Here is an 18,997-nt window from a genome sequence, read left to right on the forward strand (position 1 = left end):
ATGACGTTGAGTGTTTGTTTTTTCAGTTGTATAATGGAACTAATTTGGTTTCCATTAGGATCGTGAATGCTTGAATTATGATAAACATAAACAATATGAAGTCATCCTTCTCATCATTCCTTTTGTAAATTAAAAATAGGTTATGGAGGTTATCTTTTCTTTCTTTCCTATCAATTATAGGTAATCATTTTAAGTCTTTTATTTAATTATGGGCTTCTGTGAGACTGATTAGTATTTTCTATAATATTGCATAGGATTGAACCAAGTTTTAAGCCAGCAAGCAAACCAGGATATCAGTCCTCTAGACAGCATGATTCAAAGACTACAGCAGGAACAAGACCTGAGGCGTTCTGGTGAAGCAGGTGTCAGTAATACCAGCCGTTTAAACAGAGGTAAGCTGAGATAGTAATTGGAGAAACTGAGACTGTCTAATCTCCAGCAGTTAGAGCAGTGACTAAACAGTAATAATATAGCCATAAAATGAAAAAGGCTACCAAAAGATTACGTTTTTGAAGAATAAATACATGGCTATACAGTAAAAGTGAATTTTTAAAATATGGATAGTCCATATTTCCTAAAGTAAACATTAGAAGTAAGATTTTGTTCACCACCACCCTACTTCCTCAATGCTTTGATAGAAGCCAGTGCTTTATTCCTTCTGGGCAAGTGATCTTACAGTAAATATGAAAAATCAGCTGCTTATATCGTTTTCAAAACACAGTAAAAGTCAAAGTTTTAGTTCCTCACTCTTATGTGTTGTCTATTTAATGTTAAGAGAAAAGTTAAATTTGTGAGCCATAAATGTCCTTGGACTCTTTTTAATTCCCAAAAGACTTAGAGATATTTTTTAAAGTAATGATTTTGTGCTTGCAGTACCTGAACTTAACACTCCATAATTATGATTTATTAATTTATCCAATCAGTTGAAGAGCCACATTTCTGTTTTCATTAAACTTTTGCCTGTGGTTTTGCTCATGGTGGTGGTAGTTGAATCATTTGCTGTAAAAGCTTTGTGTGGAAGAAAATACTGGTCTTTTGGTTGTAAATAAGGGAGGTGACTGTCTAAGCAGAACTTAACCACACTGATTTACCCCTTTGTAGGCTCTGTAAGTTCTCCCTCCGAAGTGCATTCACCACCAAATGTCGGGTTGAGGCGCAGTGGGCAGATTGAAGGTGTGCGACAGATGCACAGCAATGCCCCGAGAAGTGAAATCGCCACAGAGCGAGACCTTGTTGCTTGGAGCCGAAGAGTGGTGGTACCTGAGCTCTCAGCTGGTGTAGCTAGGTAAGAGGAATTATCAGTTGGTATTTACCATACTTGCTTGCATTCCTTTTGACTAGTAGTCTTGAGAACACCTTTTCAACCTTGTGATTCCTTTTAAGTTAGTATTTTAAGGCAAAAAATGAATTCCCAAGTTTGTTTTTCTAGAATGATTTGAGTATTGAGTACCAGTTCAAATTTTACTTTGTCCTGTTGGTATCCTTGGCCTGTGTGTGCATGTGTGGAGCCTAAAGGTTGATGGCAGGTGTCTTCCTCTGTCATTGTGCACTTAGTGCAGATGGTGTGTCATTTTTAGGCACGAGGTCACTGCCTGAACCAGGAGCTCATTGACTGACTAGACTAAGTGGCCAAGGACTCTCCTGTGTTGTGTGTGTCCTCTCCCATAGTTCCAGCACTGGTGTGAAGGATGCACTCAAGTGTTGCATCTGGTATGTGGGCAGATGCTAGGGATCCAAAGTCAGGTTCTTTTAACCAGTGAGCCATCTCCCAACCACTCTCAGTTTATATCTTCAAATACATTTTATGGCATTAGTTAGAATTATATAGGGTATTTAATGCTCTTTACTCATCATTTACATCAGATTATTCACAGGCATAAAGAAGATACGCCTTTTAATGGTAAATACATAAATAGTTTACATTTGAAAATACTTTTTATCCTTAAGTGTGTATGTGATAAAAATTTTTTTATATTTCCTTTTGTGTATGTGTAAGTGATGAACAACATGTATGAAATAAATATGAAGCTGTCTACTGTCTTATATTATAATAAATAAAAAGTATTAACAAAATGTGAATTTGAATTTCAGGTTTTTAGGGTTTTTTTTTTTGTTTGTTTCTTGAGGCAGGATTCCTTTGTGTAACAGTCCTGACTGTCCTGTAACTCAATTTGTAGACCAGGCTGGCCTCGAATTCCACCTGCCGCTGCCTCTCAAGTGCTGGGATTAAAGGCTTGTGCTACCATTGCCCAGCATTTTTTTTAGCTGTTAGTAATAGTAATTATATGATTAATTTTTTAAAGAAAATGTCAATATTCACATTGGTTACACTCCATAATTGGGCAATTCTTAGAATTTGTGTTAGGATTTAGGGTCGAATATATATCTGGTATGTAAACAATTTCAATAACTTCAATCTCTAACAATTAACGTTGAGGTTTGAAAGAAGTTCAATTAGTAACATTCTTTCAAAAAAATTTTAGATTTATTTGTATGAGCATTTTGCCTTCATTCCTGATGTCTGTGGAGGTGAAAATAAGTCATCAAATTCCCTGGAGCTGGAGTTCTAGATGGTTGTGAGTCACTCTGTGGGTGCTGGGAATGGAAGTTGGACCCTTTGCAAGAGCAAAAGTATCTTAACTGCTGAACTATCTTTCCTGCCCCTGACATTTATCTTCTCAACATCAGTTCTGAACTGAACTAAAAAATAAGGAAAATAGAAAATCAGACTATTTTTTTTTTAGTAATGTTATGAATAATGTAGCTTTAGTTTCACTTTAACCTATTAAAGCTAAATAAACTTTACTCATGTGATAATGAGCCACAGTTTTCCCCAGGTTTGCCTAGAAGGTATTCTTTGCATTCATTGTGTAGGACTAGGTTATGCTAAAACTACATTTTCATTCTAGAACATTCTGATTCTTATGCTTCTTCCCTAGAAAGGATTAAATGTAAAGATGTATTTGCTAGTTGATTGTTAAGGTTCTTAACATGAAAGATAAGGGAGATTCACCCCCCACCCCAATACCCTTGACCATTTTATCTCTTTATCCTTTTGTTAATAATCTTTAACCCTAAGTTCTAGCAAGATTGTGACTGTCACTTTAAAGATCAAAGAATCCAACATCCAGTATATGTCCATTCGAAATCTTTCCAGGACTTAAACTTGGTAGGCAATTTAAAGTTTGCCTTAATGTAGCTCTCAAATGAGGCAGAGTAGTACGCTAATTTAAATCCAACCAAAGGGCTTGTGGCTTAACATAGAAGAACTTCTAAAACTCAGGAGTAAACACTGCACAAAGTGGCTTATGCCTGTGACCCCAGCCCTTTGCAGGAAGATCAAGAAGCTGGGCTATGTTTAAAAGACAAAAATCTAACCACAAACTGGGCAAAAGTCCTGAACCAGCATTTCACCAAAGAGGATGGTAAATTAAGCATATAAAGAGATACTTGGCACCTTTAGTTACTGGGAAAATGCAGAGTAAAACCACAATGAAATCCCACTGTGTACCTATCAAATTGTCTCAAATAATGATAGCCTCAAATACTGGGTAACTAGAGAGAAAACTGCTGTACTTGTGATTTTGTTTGTTTGTTTATGATAATATAAACATGACACGTATACTCTTGAATACTGTTTTGTATTTTATTATACAACTGTCATATATGACTCAACAATTTTATCTTGGAAACTTACTCTTATTAGCATATAGTAATCATATGAAGTAATGGGCTTCATTATGACATTTCCATTTGTGTGTGATTATTTTGATCATTTTTACCCCATTCCCTGTTTCCCTCTTGTGCCTCCCTATAATTTTCATTGTCCCCTTGATTTTCTTCACTATTTCCTCTTATACTTTCTGTATTTGTTTGTTGTTGAATTATGGTTGCTTGAGTGAGCATAGGTGAGGGGTAATTTATAGGAACCACGGGCAGCTTACCAGTGGCTGTACCACTGAAGGAAATGACTCCTCCCCAGCAACCATTGACTACCAATAACGTCTCAGGGAGGGGTGAGAACTCATGCCCCTACCTTAAAGCTACCATTAATTGCCTCTAAATACTCAGAGAGGTTTGTGACTTTGTGGATCCCTCCCTCATCCATCGCGAAATTTGAGGGTCATACGTAGTCTTGTAAAGGTATTCATAGTTGCCATGAGCTCGTAAGTGCAATAGTCAAAAACTGTGGGAACAAACTCAAATTTCCTTTAGTGGTACATGGTTAAACAAACTGTGGTATATTCTACTTTATAGAGGAACAACTTATTGATGAAATAACTTAGATAAATCTGTTTTGATGGACTAATGCTTAATGAAAACAATTCCAGAGTTGCATACTGTTTGATTTTATTTATGAACATTATTGAAATGATTAATGTTACAGGGTTGGAGAACAAATTAGTGGTCACTAAGAATTAGGAGGAGAGAGGGTTGAAGTGTAAGAAAGTGTTGGTATGATAATAAAAGGGCAAAATGAGACATTTTTGTGCTGATGGAATGTTCTGTATATTGATTGTGATAAATATACATTACACATAATACATTTGCATAGAACTAACATTCACAAATGTGTAGCAGTAAAACTGGAGAAACCACATGATTAGTGGTTTCCATCAGTATCAAGACCTTGATATTGTATTATACTGTAGTTTTGCAAGTTAAGAATTCCTGTACCCTCTTTTTTATATCTATATGTGAATTTAAGATTATTTCAATATAAAAGAATAAAAAGCTCAAAAACTTAAATTTGAAGTTGTCCCCTTTCTGAAGATTTTAACTTCTTCGTTTTTCATTAAATATGACTAGATACATTAGAGATTCTGTGGCTAAATAAAATGAAAGTATTAATATGCTCTAGTGTGAAAGTATCAACAATGTATGTGTGCTTTGAATATTAATTATCTTCCTGTTACAAAATCTCTTGGGAAAAATTAAAGCTCAAAGATTAAATTACCTTGCGGGTCAACAAAACTTCCAAGTTAAAGTAAAAATAACATTCTCTAGTTCTAAGGAGTTGGATTTAATGAAATTAAAATTCAAAGTTAATATATTTGTTTTGTTTACTTGTTTATTTAGTTTCAGCTTGATATCTGGTATAGAACCTAGTTTTGGTTTTGAGTACTAGGGTCTGATCTATGTCACTGGAAAAATTATGTGTACTTCAGGAATTGGTGGTTCAACCTTAAGGCTCTGCTGTTAGTAGATTGCACATACCCTGTTTGACATGTAAGATTGTCTAAGCACAAGCCATATACCTAAAACTTCGTAGAACTTAATACTTGGTTTGATTTATAATTACCACAGCAGAAAGAGTTCAAAATGAGGGGAGAATCAAAAGAAATCTCTTTCTAGTGTTTTAGTTTATGTCCTGAGCCATGTGTTCCACATGGAAAGAAAATACAAGAACTTCACATTGTTACCTTAATAACTAACATTCATTTGAAAGGCAATCAGTTGAAAAATTGTAGGTTATGTTTATGGCTTTTAATATTCTCTTTTAGTAGACAAGAAGAATGGAGAACTGCAAAGGGAGAAGAGGAAATAAAGAGTTACAGGTCAGAAGAGAAAAGGAAACACTTAACTGTTGCAAAAGAAAATAAAATTCTTACTGTCTCAAAGGTAAATATTGATTTGATGTTTAATATTATGGCCATTTTAGGCCTTCCCTTTAAAATTATAAGCATTAATATTATAAGCAAAGTAACACTAATGAAAAATTAGTATATTTCTTGGTTATTTATTAGAATTATTTTATTTCTCACTTAAAGCTTTTGTGTCTGCATTTCCTATCTCTTACCATATCTTTTCCCCATGCCAAGTTTTATGTATATGTTATATTCAATAATCTATAATCAACCTATGAAAACCTATTTTTCAGTTCTTCCATTAGTTGTAAGTTCTATAACTTTTATTTTTTCCCTACGTTGGTGTTTTATTCTCATGTTATTAATAACCACGTTAGCTGATGTCTACTAAAAAGAATAGCGAATAGCCCTTTTCACTCTTAAGATGGGTAGGTTGATGGCTGGAAAGCTCTCTTAGTGGTTTCAAGCACTTGCTGGAAGAGGGGACCAGGGTTTAGCCACTCATAATTGTTTTCAGTTCCAAGGGATCCAACACTCTCTTCTGGCCTCTATGAGCACCAGGAATGCATGTGACATGGCTCACATAGAGAGACATAGAGCCAAAAAACATAAATAAACCTCTAAAGAAAACAGGCAGATAGGTTGTCCCTAGTATTTTGTCTTTTTGTCATTTCAGTGGTCCTACCCTGCAAGGCTTGACTTTTCCCTCCTCTAGCTTAGCCGGAACATTTCAGAGCCATTAGTTGTGAAGTTTAGGAAGAGTGTATGAAACAGCTTCTTATTACTGAACAGTGATCTAAACAAAGAAAAAATTATTGGTTTCTGACTAGCTTACAATGGCCTAAACAAATTGAAATGTATTTTTTATGTAAAATTCTTTGTGGCTCAGCCTTTAATGTCTTTAAAGTCTAGACTCACAACCAAAAATATAAAAGTCCTTGGTAGAGGTTGACAAGATTGGCTCACCTGCTAAGGCATTTCTGCCAAGCCTGATAAGCTAAGTTGGATGCCAGGAACCAACATGGTGGAAGAGAACTGACCACACAGCCTTGTCTTCTGACCTTACCATGGGCACCACGTATCCACAGACACACGAATAAGTAAATGTAATTTAAATTTATAAAATCAAAAAAGCGTTTGTAACCCAGGGTCGAGAATGGTCCCTTTTAATGAGGACTGAAGACTTTTTATTTTCCTGTTCCTCCAAGATTAACCACATTCCTAAAGATAGTGTGACTCTTCAGTCAAGTGTCAGTCAAAAGAGAAAAAGTTATGAAGAGTATATATGCTTGTCCTGAGGAAGGCTCTTTGATACTGCTTTAATAACATTATGCCAGACTTATTGGCCAGAGCATCATCACAAGTAGATTTCGTTTTGTGTTGAAGGACCAGAAAACAAGTGTCAGTTAACAGCCAGCTTTCTGTTCACTATATGAATCGTTGAAGTGCTTTAGTGCTAGCCCAGGGTGATGAGTGATCCTGTCTCCAATCAAAGCATTGAAAAGGCTTTTAGATTCTTCAGTGTGGAATTTATCTTACTAGAAGTATCAAATTTTGGATGAGATTTTCCACAGTGAGAGCATAGCAACTTTAAATAACATGAATTTGAGTAGTTAGAAATTTTTATGCTAAGTGAAAGGAATGGTATATTAAATTAATAGTGTATTAGTGTTTGACAAAGTAGAACATTATTTCCTTTTTATACCTTTACATACTTTCTAAGATTTCTATAAAATTTAGATTTGTATGTGAACATTCCTTTCACTTTTCAGCAGTGAGGATATAATTTTAGGTTCAAAATTACTTTGTGTCAGATTTTTTTCTGATGTTCTCTTCTTAGTGTCTAATGTCAGGTTCATTTTAAAAGGTGTTTTAAGGTTTGACTTTGAGATGTCTAATGTAAGTTTTCTTTCTTTCTTTCTTTCTTTTTTTTTTTTTTTGTTCAACTCAGTTCTGAAACCATAAAACGTTGTTTGGGTTTTTTGTTTTGTGGTTTTTGTTTTTTGTGTTTGTTTTGTTGTTGTTGAGGCAGGGTTTCGGCTCTGGATCTTCTTGCCCCAGCCTTCCTTCCAAGTACTATGTTTTCCAAGCATTTGTGAATCATTCAAATTTGTTTTTATTACTTTGAGCAGTAATTAGCCATTTGATTCTCTCACTCACTGGCACACATTTCAGTCTGTATGGTCAACCTACTGCCTTTCCCCATTACTAATTAAATGATTAGTTTTTTATTTTAAGGATCTTTAGCTGGTTCTTTTTCATAGCACCCAGTTTTCTGTGACAAGGTCTGTGCTTATGGACATGATGCTCTACTTTTCACTCTAGGAGCATGTTATATTTGAATATATTTCTGTCAGTTTTTGTCAGTTTTTTCCTGATTGTTTGTATGTGCCCATCTGCAGATGACTTATTTTTGGTGAGGGTAGGGGTTGAGTCAAGATCTCTATATAGTCCTGGCTGCCCTGGAACTCATTATATAAGCAAGACTGGCCTTGAACTCACAGAGATCCACTTGCCCCTGCCTTTTGAATGCTGGGATTAAAGGAGTGAGCCATTTATGCCCAGTTTGTAGCTGACTTTCTGAGATTTATTTCAGAAATTTTAGTGATATTTTAACTATGTATGAATTTTCCATAATAAAACTATTAAACAAGAAAACCTATTCCTTAAAGTCTATTGTGAATAAATTTCATTTTATTTTTTCCAGAATCATGCTCATGAACATTTCTTGGATGTTGGGGATTCCAAAAAGCAACAAGCAAATCAACATAATTACCGTACAAGATCTGCACTGGAAGAAATGCCTAGGCCCTTGGAGGATGTAGAGAATGGGACTAGTTCTTCAGATGTAAGAGCTTAGCACATTCACAAATTTCTCTATCACTCGTACTTACTTTTCAAATATGACTTTTACTTTGTACATTCATTGATATAATTTTAATATGGCATTTTAGGTTTTATAGTAGCCATATCTTTCATTTACTAAAGACCTACTTCCAGAAGGGTCACATATTCAGTGTCACATTTAAAAAACAAATAGTCCTTATTGGTTAATTATTCTTAGTTCTGTTTGGTAAAATTTTAGAATACCTTGGTGATAGAGTTTGTTAAGTACAAATACTAATTAATGGAAATCCTGTCTTAGGTTTTTTATTACTGTAAGAAGACACCATGACCACGACAACTCTTACAAGGAAAACATTTAATTAGGGTGACTCGCTTACAGTTCATAAGTTCAGTCCATTATCATGGTGGGGAGCAAGGTGTCACACAGGCAGACATGGTACTGGAGCTGAGAGTCCTACATCTTTCAGTCAACAAGAAGTTGACTGACAATTTCACTGAGTAAAGCTTGAGTAAAAGAGATCTCAAAGCCCACCCTGATGGTGACACACTTCCTCCAGCAAGGCCACACTTTCTAATAGTGCCACTCCCTTTGGGGGTCGTTTTCTTCAAACCACCACATCATGTAAGGGTTCTGAGGTTCAAAGATATTTAAACTTTACATATATGTAACTGTTAATGGTGACTAATCATTAAATGAGGTCCCCTTTACATTAAAGCCGAGCCATGAAATTGGTACCATAATGCTCTGGTTTAGTGTGACTAACAGTAATTAGAAGCAGTTGACCATTTGGGTTACTTTTTACCCTCAGTAACAAATTCAGAGCTTCTTAACGTTTTACATGTGCTACTACATGTGCACAGGTTTCTTTACAGGTGTTGTCCCTACTAAGTTGTACATTTTTTCAAGCTAAGTCCGTCAGCAAACATCAACCAGTTTACATAGGACTTCAGTCTAAATCCTTTCTCCTCCTTTCATAGTTCCTGTTGTGTTTTAACCTTGAGAGATGAATTTACCCTAGTGATAATTATTCTATTTTGAAGCTAAGTTGTATCTTGTGTTAAGCATATTTAAGAATTTTCTTGAGTATCTGGGATGACCCTATCCACAGTGTAAGTTGGTATGCAAATCTCAGGTACCATGAAATAATATTTCTGCAGTAACACACTTAGGAGACTGAGGCAGGATGCACATGAGTCCAGAAATTTGAGGCTTGTTTTGGCAATAATGTTGAGACCCCATCTCTAAAAAAAAAAAAAAAACCATTATTTTAAGTTAAAAAGAGGGGGGAAATTTTCAGTGTTATCATTCTGTGATTTCTTTTTTCATCAGGATTTATTATTTTTTAATTTTCTTACACACTAGGTTTTTGAATAGTGAAGAAGATTCTTGAGAGAAGGAGAGAGCTGTTTTCTCATATTAGCCAGCATAAACCAGCTGTTTTAGTCACTTTTCTTTGCAAGCAAATTTTCTCCTTTGTTGTTTCTTCTTTTTCCATTTGGTAGGTTTTAGTCAGACTTAGCTGCCTCCCACAGGCCTGCCTTCTATGCTTTCTTAGAAGAATAGTTAATTCTTCTAAGTCCATACTCTTCCAAGAGTAATCAATGGCCTTGCAATGCTTGCAACAATGTTACAGTTACCTAACAAATTATGTTAGTTTGCAGTGGCTTTAAGTTCTGTTATAGCCAAGTTAGAATGGTGTGGTTAGTCCAGCAAAATAAGAAAACTACAAATTAATTAAACCTGATATGAGAAATTCAGGAGGTTTGATTTTTATTGAGACAGTGTATTAGTCAAATTTGAGCCCAGTGATTCCCTGTCTCAGCCTCATGAATAGGTCTTTCCTTGCCCGTCTTTTGGTCATTTAAGAAGACCAAAGAATATAAAGTACACATGGGCAAATCATTTGCTTTTTGAGGGATTTATAATGTTCTTCTGAATACAAAACTTTATAAAATACTTTTACTATTCAGTTTATTAGGAACTTGGGCATTTTGAAAGTTACATAAGTGGCACGAACATTTCAGTCAAGTTTAACATTCTTTTATAGCAGTTAAGTAAATTTTTTAGAAAAACTGGAATATGTTAATATAAAATAATTCTTAATGTAAGGAAGCCTAGCTTTTTTTGGTTGAAATATCTTTTAATGTTTTGAATGTAGAAAAGTAACTCTGTTTCTTTTCTCTTCCTATAAGGAAGGAAATAAAATGAAGTATAAAAAAACCCTATCATTTATTTATAGATTCAGTTAGTTTACCTAAACACTTGCATGGTTTTATACTTCCCATTTTTCACTAAGACACCGAAATAGGAATACTTTTTCCCTTAAAAAATAAAAAAAATCATAATTAAACAGCAGTAAACAGACTCAGCAGGTTGCATGTATGTGTTTATTTTTAATAAATATATAAATAAACAGTAATAAAAAGGCCAGTGAGAGAGCTAAGTGTTGAGAAGGGGGAAATGATGTAATTATATTCTAATTAAAAATTTAAAAAGCAAAGTAATTCTGTTGCTAAAAAAGTGGCTCAGCAATTAAAAGCCCTTGTTTCCTCTAAAGGACCTGGGTTTGGGTCCCAGTACCTACATGGAAGCTCACAACTGTTACTCCAGTTAATTCCATGGTACTCTAATCCTGTCTCTGACCTCCAAGCAGCAGGCACACGTGGTACAAATACAAACATGAGCCAACATTCATACCCATAAGTAAATGTTTAAAAGGCTACATAAGGTTTATAACAAAAGATAAGAGCCTTATGAAAAAATAGCTTCACCCATAGTATTCTCTGAACTTTTAATAGTTACTAAGAGGTGAATTAGTCTGTGTCTTTTTTGTTGTTGTAATAATCTCCCATTGGATAAAATAAGGCTGGAGATGGAATGTACTGTTCTGTAAAGTTGTTTCAATAATAAGTAAAATATAAATGTAACTAATTTTAAGATTCTGAAAGCATCTACAAAGAAAACAGCTTTTAAAAAGATTCAAAAAGTATAAATAAGTTTCAGATGTTAACTGTGGTGTTAGTCATTTTAATAAATTTGTTTTTAGGCTTTTTAAAAATGAAGCCTTTTTTTTTTTTAAGTATAAACCTGTAATTCTAACACTTGGGGAAACATGAAAGAGAATCACAAGGCTACAGATGCAGACGTCCAAAGCCCTGCATTTAATTCTCTGTCCTGAAAAATAAAGTAAAAATGAAACGTGGCAATTGTCCGGGAGGTGTTCTGAATCTGCTATTTATTAATAGATAATCCTCATGAACATTTGTTTCAACTTTTTTGAATAAAAATACAAAAGTTGTATTTTTCTACTTAGCAAGTCAGGTTTTAGATATCCTACTGTGCTGGGCATTATCTTACGAAATCTGTGCTTCCTGTCTCAGGAAGGTGAAGTGGTTGCTGTCAGTGGCGGGACATCTGAGGAAGAGGAGCGAGCATGGCACAGTGATGGCAGTTCCAGGTACAAGGGAAGGGAGTGTGACTTTGTCAACTGCTCTACCGCTACCCCTCCAAATCTGGGATATAAAGTTATTTGAAGGGTCTTTTGGTTAACAAAAGTTTAGATTTTTTTCCCTGATAAGTCTTTAAAGAAAAATTGCAAAGTGGTATTTTTAACTCATCTACTTACTTGTTATTGTATTTCTGAACAATGTATTTATAATACAGAATTATAAATTAGCTTCACTGCTGGTTTGAGGAATTTTTAAAAATTAATTTTATTTTATTTGCATTGATGTAAAGGTGTCAGATCTCCTGGAACTGGAGTAACAAACAGTTGTGAGCTGCCATGTGGTTGCTGGGAATTGTACCCAGGTCCTCTGGAAGAGCAGCCAGTGCTCCTAACCCCTGAGCCATCTCTCCAGCCCGGTTTTGAGGAACGTTTAAGCATCAGATTATAAAAATAAAGAGGGCTTCCTATTGAATTAGCTCTTACGCTGATGATTTATGGGATATTACTAATTTTCTCTACCATCAATGAAAAGAAACTGCATCTTTCTACTGCCATCCTGTTTTTATTATGCAAGCAAGAAATCCTTATGCTACTTATGGTGGAATTTCACATTTTTAAAGGCCTAATAGCCTTTAAAAGGTTTTAATGGTCAGTGGGAATACACCCTTGGGGGAGGAAATTATTAATTGTTCCTTATATTTTTTTTTTTCCTGCTTCAGTAGTTCCTAAAATAGACTTCCAAAGGAAACATTAAGTGGAAGCTGTAAGAATTCTATAAGATTCTTACCAGTTCTAGGATGAAAGCCTTTCCTGACCCTCAGTAGTGATTCTTAATAATGATATACAGATGTCTATAGGTTGTGTTTAAGTTTTTGAAGCTGAGCGGTGAAAACAAGTTTACGTTCTTTTGGTTCAGCAGCTATTTTAGAACTAGTGTAGTTTAAACCAGGAGACAACATAGTCCCTCTTCATATTGAAAGAGCACTGGTGGTGCTAGCAGTTGAGGATCTTTGTTGTGAAAAACATGACTTCTGTGGTGTATATTTATTTTGTCATCAGATCTTCCCTGAATGACTGGCAGCTGATGCCCATAAGTTGAAGAAAACCCATACTAGAAAAGTGAGAGTTTGAAAACATTATTTAGATTTTTTTGAAAGCCATTTTAAAGGTCGTGCTTGGAGGCACATGGGTTTATCCAGCACTTGGGAAGTAGGTAAAAGAGAATCTCTGCAAGTTTGAGGCCAGCCTGGCATGCAGAGTAAAACCCAGACCAGCCAGAAGTAAATAGGGAGGTGCCAGAAAAATCCCACAACAAAGTAATTTTAAAAAATCAGATCATATTAGAAAGCACTTTTTATTTCTTTGATTCTGATCTGGAATGAGTACTCTCACAGAGTCAGGTAAATGACCATCAAGATGACTTAGGCTATGGAAAAGGCAGTGATAGAGTAAAACTACTGTTCAGAATGTGCTGTTAGCTTACTGGTTAATATGGGAACTATGAGATCAGACCTCAAATAAAGCTAGTGCTTTAATGTAATATGATTATAAATTTTAACATACTCTAACTCATATGTCTTTTAGACATTTATAGTTAGAAATCTATGCAGAATAAGCAAATATTTTAATGTACTAAAATTAAATAGACAGTATATATAGCTAGATATGTGTGGGGTGCCGTATCAGGACTGCATATCTATAAAGGTAAAATGTAAAGATAATGGCAAGCATGATTGATAGTGGCATGTAAGAGAGTTCATCTTGTATGTTTCTCAATAATGAAAGTGTAAATAAAGTAGTATTCACTAAATATATTACTATGGTCCTGCAGTTGATCAAACTTGGGTCCTCCTGTATGCTAGGGAAGAAAAAAAGATTATACCACTGAACCACACTTCTACCCTGAAATTAACTTCATTTTACATGCTAAGTAAATGTTTATGAGTTCAACCTTCCTACTGCATAGACACACTTTTTAGCTGCCAGTTCAGTATCTGCCACCATGAGCATTCCCATTGGTTGAGAACTTCATCCTTAAGCTAGGCGTGCTAGTACACGCCTTTAAGTCCAGTACTCTGGAGGCAGAGACAGGTAGGTTTCTGTGAGTTGGAGGCCAGCCCGACATAGTTAGGCCTCGTCTTAAAAATACAAAGGAATTTCATACTTTGGCTAGTTCAGTAGTAGAATGCCTACAAGGCTTCAGTCCCAAGCACTGAGAAGAATTCCAAGATTCCCTCATAAAAGAAATCCCTGTGTTTGCTTATTATGGTGTATACATGCTGTGTATACATGCTGGCTCTTCAGGGCTCTGTTTGAACTGAAAAAGATGATACTCCATTCCTTATTTCTTGTATGCCAAGTATTATTGAGATATATATGCAAACTGTATGCTTCTTAAAAGTATAAAAGGTTTAAATTTATTTTTCCATAAAAAGTTGTAAAATGTGTTTTTACATAGTAAAGGTTATGAGGAGTTGATCGAAATGAAATAACTTTTAGTTCATTTGTGCTTTTTTAAAATCTTTTTATATATTTTTTTATAAAATGGTCTTAAAACTGTACCCTATGTGATTTAAGTTGCTTCTCTCCTTTTAGTGACTACTCCAGTGATTATTCTGATTGGACAGCAGATGCTGGAATTAATTTGCAGCCACCAAAGAAAGTTCCTAAGCATAAAACTAAGAAAGCAGAAAGTAGTTCAGATGAAGAAGATGAATCTGAAAATCAGAAACAAAAACATATTAAAAAGGAAAGAAAAAAAGCAAATGAAGAAAAAGATGGACCAGCATCACCAAAGAAAAAAAAGCCCAAAGAAAGAAAACAAAAGGTTGATTTAAATTTTTTAAGTCTAGTCTTTCCTTCTGGGGAAGTGCTTTAAAGCATAAATGTGAAAAATCCAACATAAACGTCTTTGAGGTTTGTTAATAAATAGAGAAAATTCAGAATTAACTAATAAGTAGTAAAGTACATGGAGATTTGAGATTATGTTGACACAAGTGCTTACTCAGACACCTAAGAATGTTTACTCAGAACATAACCATACTTGAAATATTTGAGCATTTAATTTTAAAACACATTTTTTAGATCCAGTGAGATTTATTTAGGTAAGCAAAATAATGGTATAAAATGGATTTTGTCTACCAGTGGTCTTTATATTTAACTATCCTAATTGTCATTGCTAAAAATACAGAGAAACTCCAGGGGAGACATCACATGAAATATAAATAAAACATCTTGTCATAGTTGACCATAAAGCAAATACAAATCAAATATTGGGTACAATACACTTCTTATAGTAAGTTTTCATTAAGTATAGTGTGTAAACGATAAACATAGTAATATGTTTGTTTGGTTACTTAATGAGTCTGGATAATTAGACTGTAGAGAAAAGAAAAAAGGAAACAGAAAACCAGTACTCATAAAGCTAAAAATCTTTAATTAGGAAATGGGAGTAAGACGGTTTTTGGTTTTTTGGTTTTTCTCTGAAATAAATAAAATACTATAGTAAGTGTCTGGGGGATGGCTCATGGAGACAGCAGGTGAAGGTGCTTGCTGCCAACCAAATCTGACCACCTAAGTTTGATCCCTGGGTCCCACATGGTAGAATGTAAGAATTGATCTCTGCCTATATCCTATTACCTACAAATGTGTACTGTGGCACATGTGGTATACACACACACACACACACACACACACACACACACGAGAGAGAGAGAGAGAGAGAGAGAGAGAGAGAGAGAGAGAGAGAGAGAGAGAGAGAGAGAGAGAGAGAAAGCTGTTTTTGAATTTAAAGATAATACTATAGTAAATGGACATATTTGGGTAAATAGAAAAAAATTTTAAAATATATGTTTACCTATTCTTAGCTGGGTGTAGTTATACATGTCTACATGTCTTTAATCTTAGCACTTGGGAGACAGAGGCAGGCAATTTTTTGTGAATTTGAGGCCAGCTTAGTCTACCTAGCAAATTCCAGGATAACTAAGGCTATGTAAAAAGATAGCCTTCCCCCACCAAAATGTTAAAAAAAGAATTATTTTTTAACGTTTTTTTAGATGTAAATGTTATCATTTGTCGAATTAAATACTAGTGTGCTCTGGCTCTTTATTGCCAAGAAGCTTTGGAAAGTATAAGAATCTAGTTGTGTTAATTGTTTGATTTTTATTGTTTGAATTCATATTGATTTCACCTCTATAATTATAAGCTATGGTAATTTGGTTTCATAGTGAAGTGTTGGTTCTTCTTACCTCCTTTGTATTTTGTGAGGAAGCTTTACGGAAGACAATGGCACATTTGTCCTCAGTTTGTGCCTTTGAATGATGGTGAATGTAGTCAGAGCCAGTGCTGTATTTGAATCTCCTGTGTGGAGTATTTTATTTCTGTTGTTTGGCTGTGTCAGAATATTGTAGCAGGATCTGTTTATGGAGCATGCATTAATGAGAGTAAGATATTATGGATTGTTCCTTTTGACTGGACTTTCGTTCCATAACAGGATAGTACATTTGTTTTTTTACATAGTCTTCAAGTTAATTCAGGCAGCACAACAGGATTTCCTTCCTAGGAGTACCGTGTAGATTGAAAAGCACTCACTAAGCAAGTAATAAGTGCATTACTGAATATATGAAAAAAATGAGAATATTTTCCATATGACTGAATTTTAATTAAGCAAAGCATAAGGTAGATATAGAAATGGTAACAAAAGAATTCTTCAGCAAATTCAATAAACTATTCAAAACTCAGTTTATAAAGTAATGTGATCAGTGAAAATAAGTGAAAGCCATAATCCTTATTCTGAAACTAATGTGTAATTAATATATGTTCTAATGTCCCAAAAGTAAAAGAAATGCCACATATTTTAGAGATAATAATTCAGAAATCAAATTGAAAAATATTTCAGTCAGCCTAAAAGCATTCCTAGAGATCTGTGGAAAGAAAGTTAACTGTACCTCCAAAATAAGAAAATCTGAAATAACAAATCAGGAAGTTTTGAAAAATACTTAATGCATTGTAATAGTAAAATAGAGATTTGCTTCAACCAAATACTTAAAAGTTTCCCTGGCATCACTGGGTAATGAAATGTGTCTTTATAAAGATTCTGTATGATGCCAAAATCTTGGTTATTCCTATTTAATATACAGTTTTTACCTTCTGTACTACTTACTAGATACTGATACTTTCTTTATTGAGAGAAATAATTGCCTATTTAATATATCATAGTTGAGCTATTCCTTTTTATCAAAAGAACCCTTCTTAAGCAAACCTTTGAGCACAACCTAAGTATATAAAACTAGTAAATTCAGAGCTGTTTGAGAGGAAATTTATGGGTTTGGTGGTCTGTGTTAGTACGATTCTTGTTGTTTGGATAAGATCATAGCTACAAAAGGAGAATTGATTTATCTGGGCTCATAAGCTCCAAGGTTTTAGTTTCTGTTAAATTGGCTCTTGATGTTTCAAGGCCAGAATATTCATGGTAGGGAATGTGTGTACTCACCTCTTTGTGACTAGGAGAGAGAAGGAGCTGGGATCTCGGTGTCTTGTACCCGGCGCCCGCCCCCCCCCCCCCCCCCCCCCGCCGCCGCCGCCGCCCCCAGAGCATGTTGCAAAGCTTTTTTAATGAAGGGTAGGAGCTACACTTATCTGCGGATTTAAATTGCAGTCATGAATTATGCTTTTTTAGTAAAGTGGCAGTAGTAGGTTGTCCCCTTAAGATCCATGACCACACTGGCCTTGTGTAATTGACTAGATTTCTAGTACTAGGCATGATTGTCTTCCTGTTGAGTGGACCTAGAGTCCACTTTGACAGCCGTTGGCTACTAACAAGATATGAGCGCCACCATTGTACCCTTAGGGATGTCTTGCAATGTTGGTTGTTGTGTCCATAGATGTCACAGCTGGCTGCTTCTGTGCCTTGGCAGCTTGCATAGCACCTTCCAATACTATGAAGATAATCCCATTTCCTAAAAGAAAGGGCTAGCTATTCTACCAATATAGCATGAAAGTAGCCATGTATGATATATGTGTGGCTATGTTTCAGTAAAACTTGATTAATAAAATACTCGGTAGATAGTGCTCCCCCCCCCCCCCAGACAAGGTTTCTCTGTGTTGCTTTGCACCTTTCCTGGAACTCGCTTTGGAGACCAGGCTGGCCTCGAACTCACAGAGATCCGCCTGCCTCTGCCTTGCCTCCCGAGTGCTAGGATTAAAGGCGTACGCCACCACCGCACGATAGTGCTTTTTGTCCATAGGTCATTTGCTGTTCCTCCTTACACATTCAGCCATCCTTTTAAAATATGTCAGCTCTTAAGTTGTTTTTGTTGTTGTTGTTGTTGTTGTTGTTGTTGTTTGTTTGTTTTTCAAACCAGGGTTTCTCTGTGTAGCTTTGCACCTTTCCTGGAACTTGCTCTGTAGCCCAGGCTGGCCTTAAACTCACAGTGATCCGCCTACCTCTGCCTCCCGAGTGGTGGGATTAAAGGCGTGCGCCACCACCGCCCGGCTGCTCCTAAGTTTTTAAGCCTGCGATTTTCCAGTGAAACCATCTCTTACATAGAAGAATTATCAAAGGCTTTTCCTTTTTCACCATGTTCCTCAAGATGAGAACACTCCTGAGGCATTAAATTGAAAAATGCCATGTGTGATCAGTAGGAATAAGAAGAAAATGTATATTGTAAAATAATTCTAGGAGTGTCTCCTACAAGTTTGCTGTCGTGGTATTGCTTCTTCTGTATGATACAAATCTCATTCAGTGTGGTTTAGCTGTAGGTAGAACACAGCTTGATTTTTATTAGTTCAGTGTTAATGCTTAAACAAACCATAACAAAATAAAGTGTACAACTCTTAGTTACACTCAAGCACATTTTTAATCTTTTGCATAAAGTTTCTCTACTTAGGTTTTAGTGGTTTTTTTTTTTAGTTCATTTTCCATGCATGTAATTTAATATAAAGGCTATTGTCATTAGACCACTTGTTGGTGGGAGGAGCATAGGTGAGTAAAAAATGAAATGACTACTTTCAAGAAGGGAGACCTTTCCTTGGGGGATGCTCCTGTATGCCAGCAGTGAGGAAGTGAAAGGAAAGATGATTAAGAATTCAAGATCAGACTTCACTACGTAGCAA

At 35.3% G+C, this 18,997-nt stretch overlaps 1 protein-coding gene and 1 long non-coding RNA gene across 13 annotated transcripts in view; one reads left to right on the forward strand and one right to left on the reverse strand.

The window, feature by feature from the left end:
• The window catches only part of Phip (PHIP subunit of CUL4-Ring ligase complex), a 126,592-nt gene that overhangs the window by 73,588 nt on the left and 34,007 nt on the right, over nt 1-18,997 (forward strand). For 5 of the 7 annotated variants that reach the window (XR_013052864.1, XM_076576760.1, XM_076576762.1 and 2 more), the window contains 6 exons: nt 255-392; nt 1,102-1,285; nt 5,505-5,622; nt 8,296-8,436; nt 11,817-11,893; nt 14,480-14,711. Coding sequence is in view for 6 of the 7 variants with exons in the window: in XM_076576760.1 (XP_076432875.1) it covers nt 255-392; nt 1,102-1,285; nt 5,505-5,622; nt 8,296-8,436; nt 11,817-11,893; nt 14,480-14,711 (890 nt within the window). In the remaining variant the exon portion in view is untranslated. The remainder of the gene's footprint in view (nt 1-254; nt 393-1,101; nt 1,286-5,504; nt 5,623-8,295; nt 8,437-11,816; nt 11,894-14,479; nt 14,712-18,997) is intronic. The other 2 variants (XM_076576761.1, XM_076576763.1) reach the window with 1 other exon arrangement.
• Nucleotides 1-18,997, reverse strand: part of LOC121830920 (uncharacterized) — a 114,901-nt gene that overhangs the window by 45,730 nt on the left and 50,174 nt on the right. The gene's annotated exons all lie outside the window — the stretch shown is intronic.

This window comes from Peromyscus maniculatus, chromosome 7, assembly GCF_049852395.1.
Source record: "Peromyscus maniculatus bairdii isolate BWxNUB_F1_BW_parent chromosome 7, HU_Pman_BW_mat_3.1, whole genome shotgun sequence".
In the NCBI taxonomy this organism is placed as follows: domain Eukaryota; kingdom Metazoa; phylum Chordata; class Mammalia; order Rodentia; family Cricetidae; genus Peromyscus; species Peromyscus maniculatus.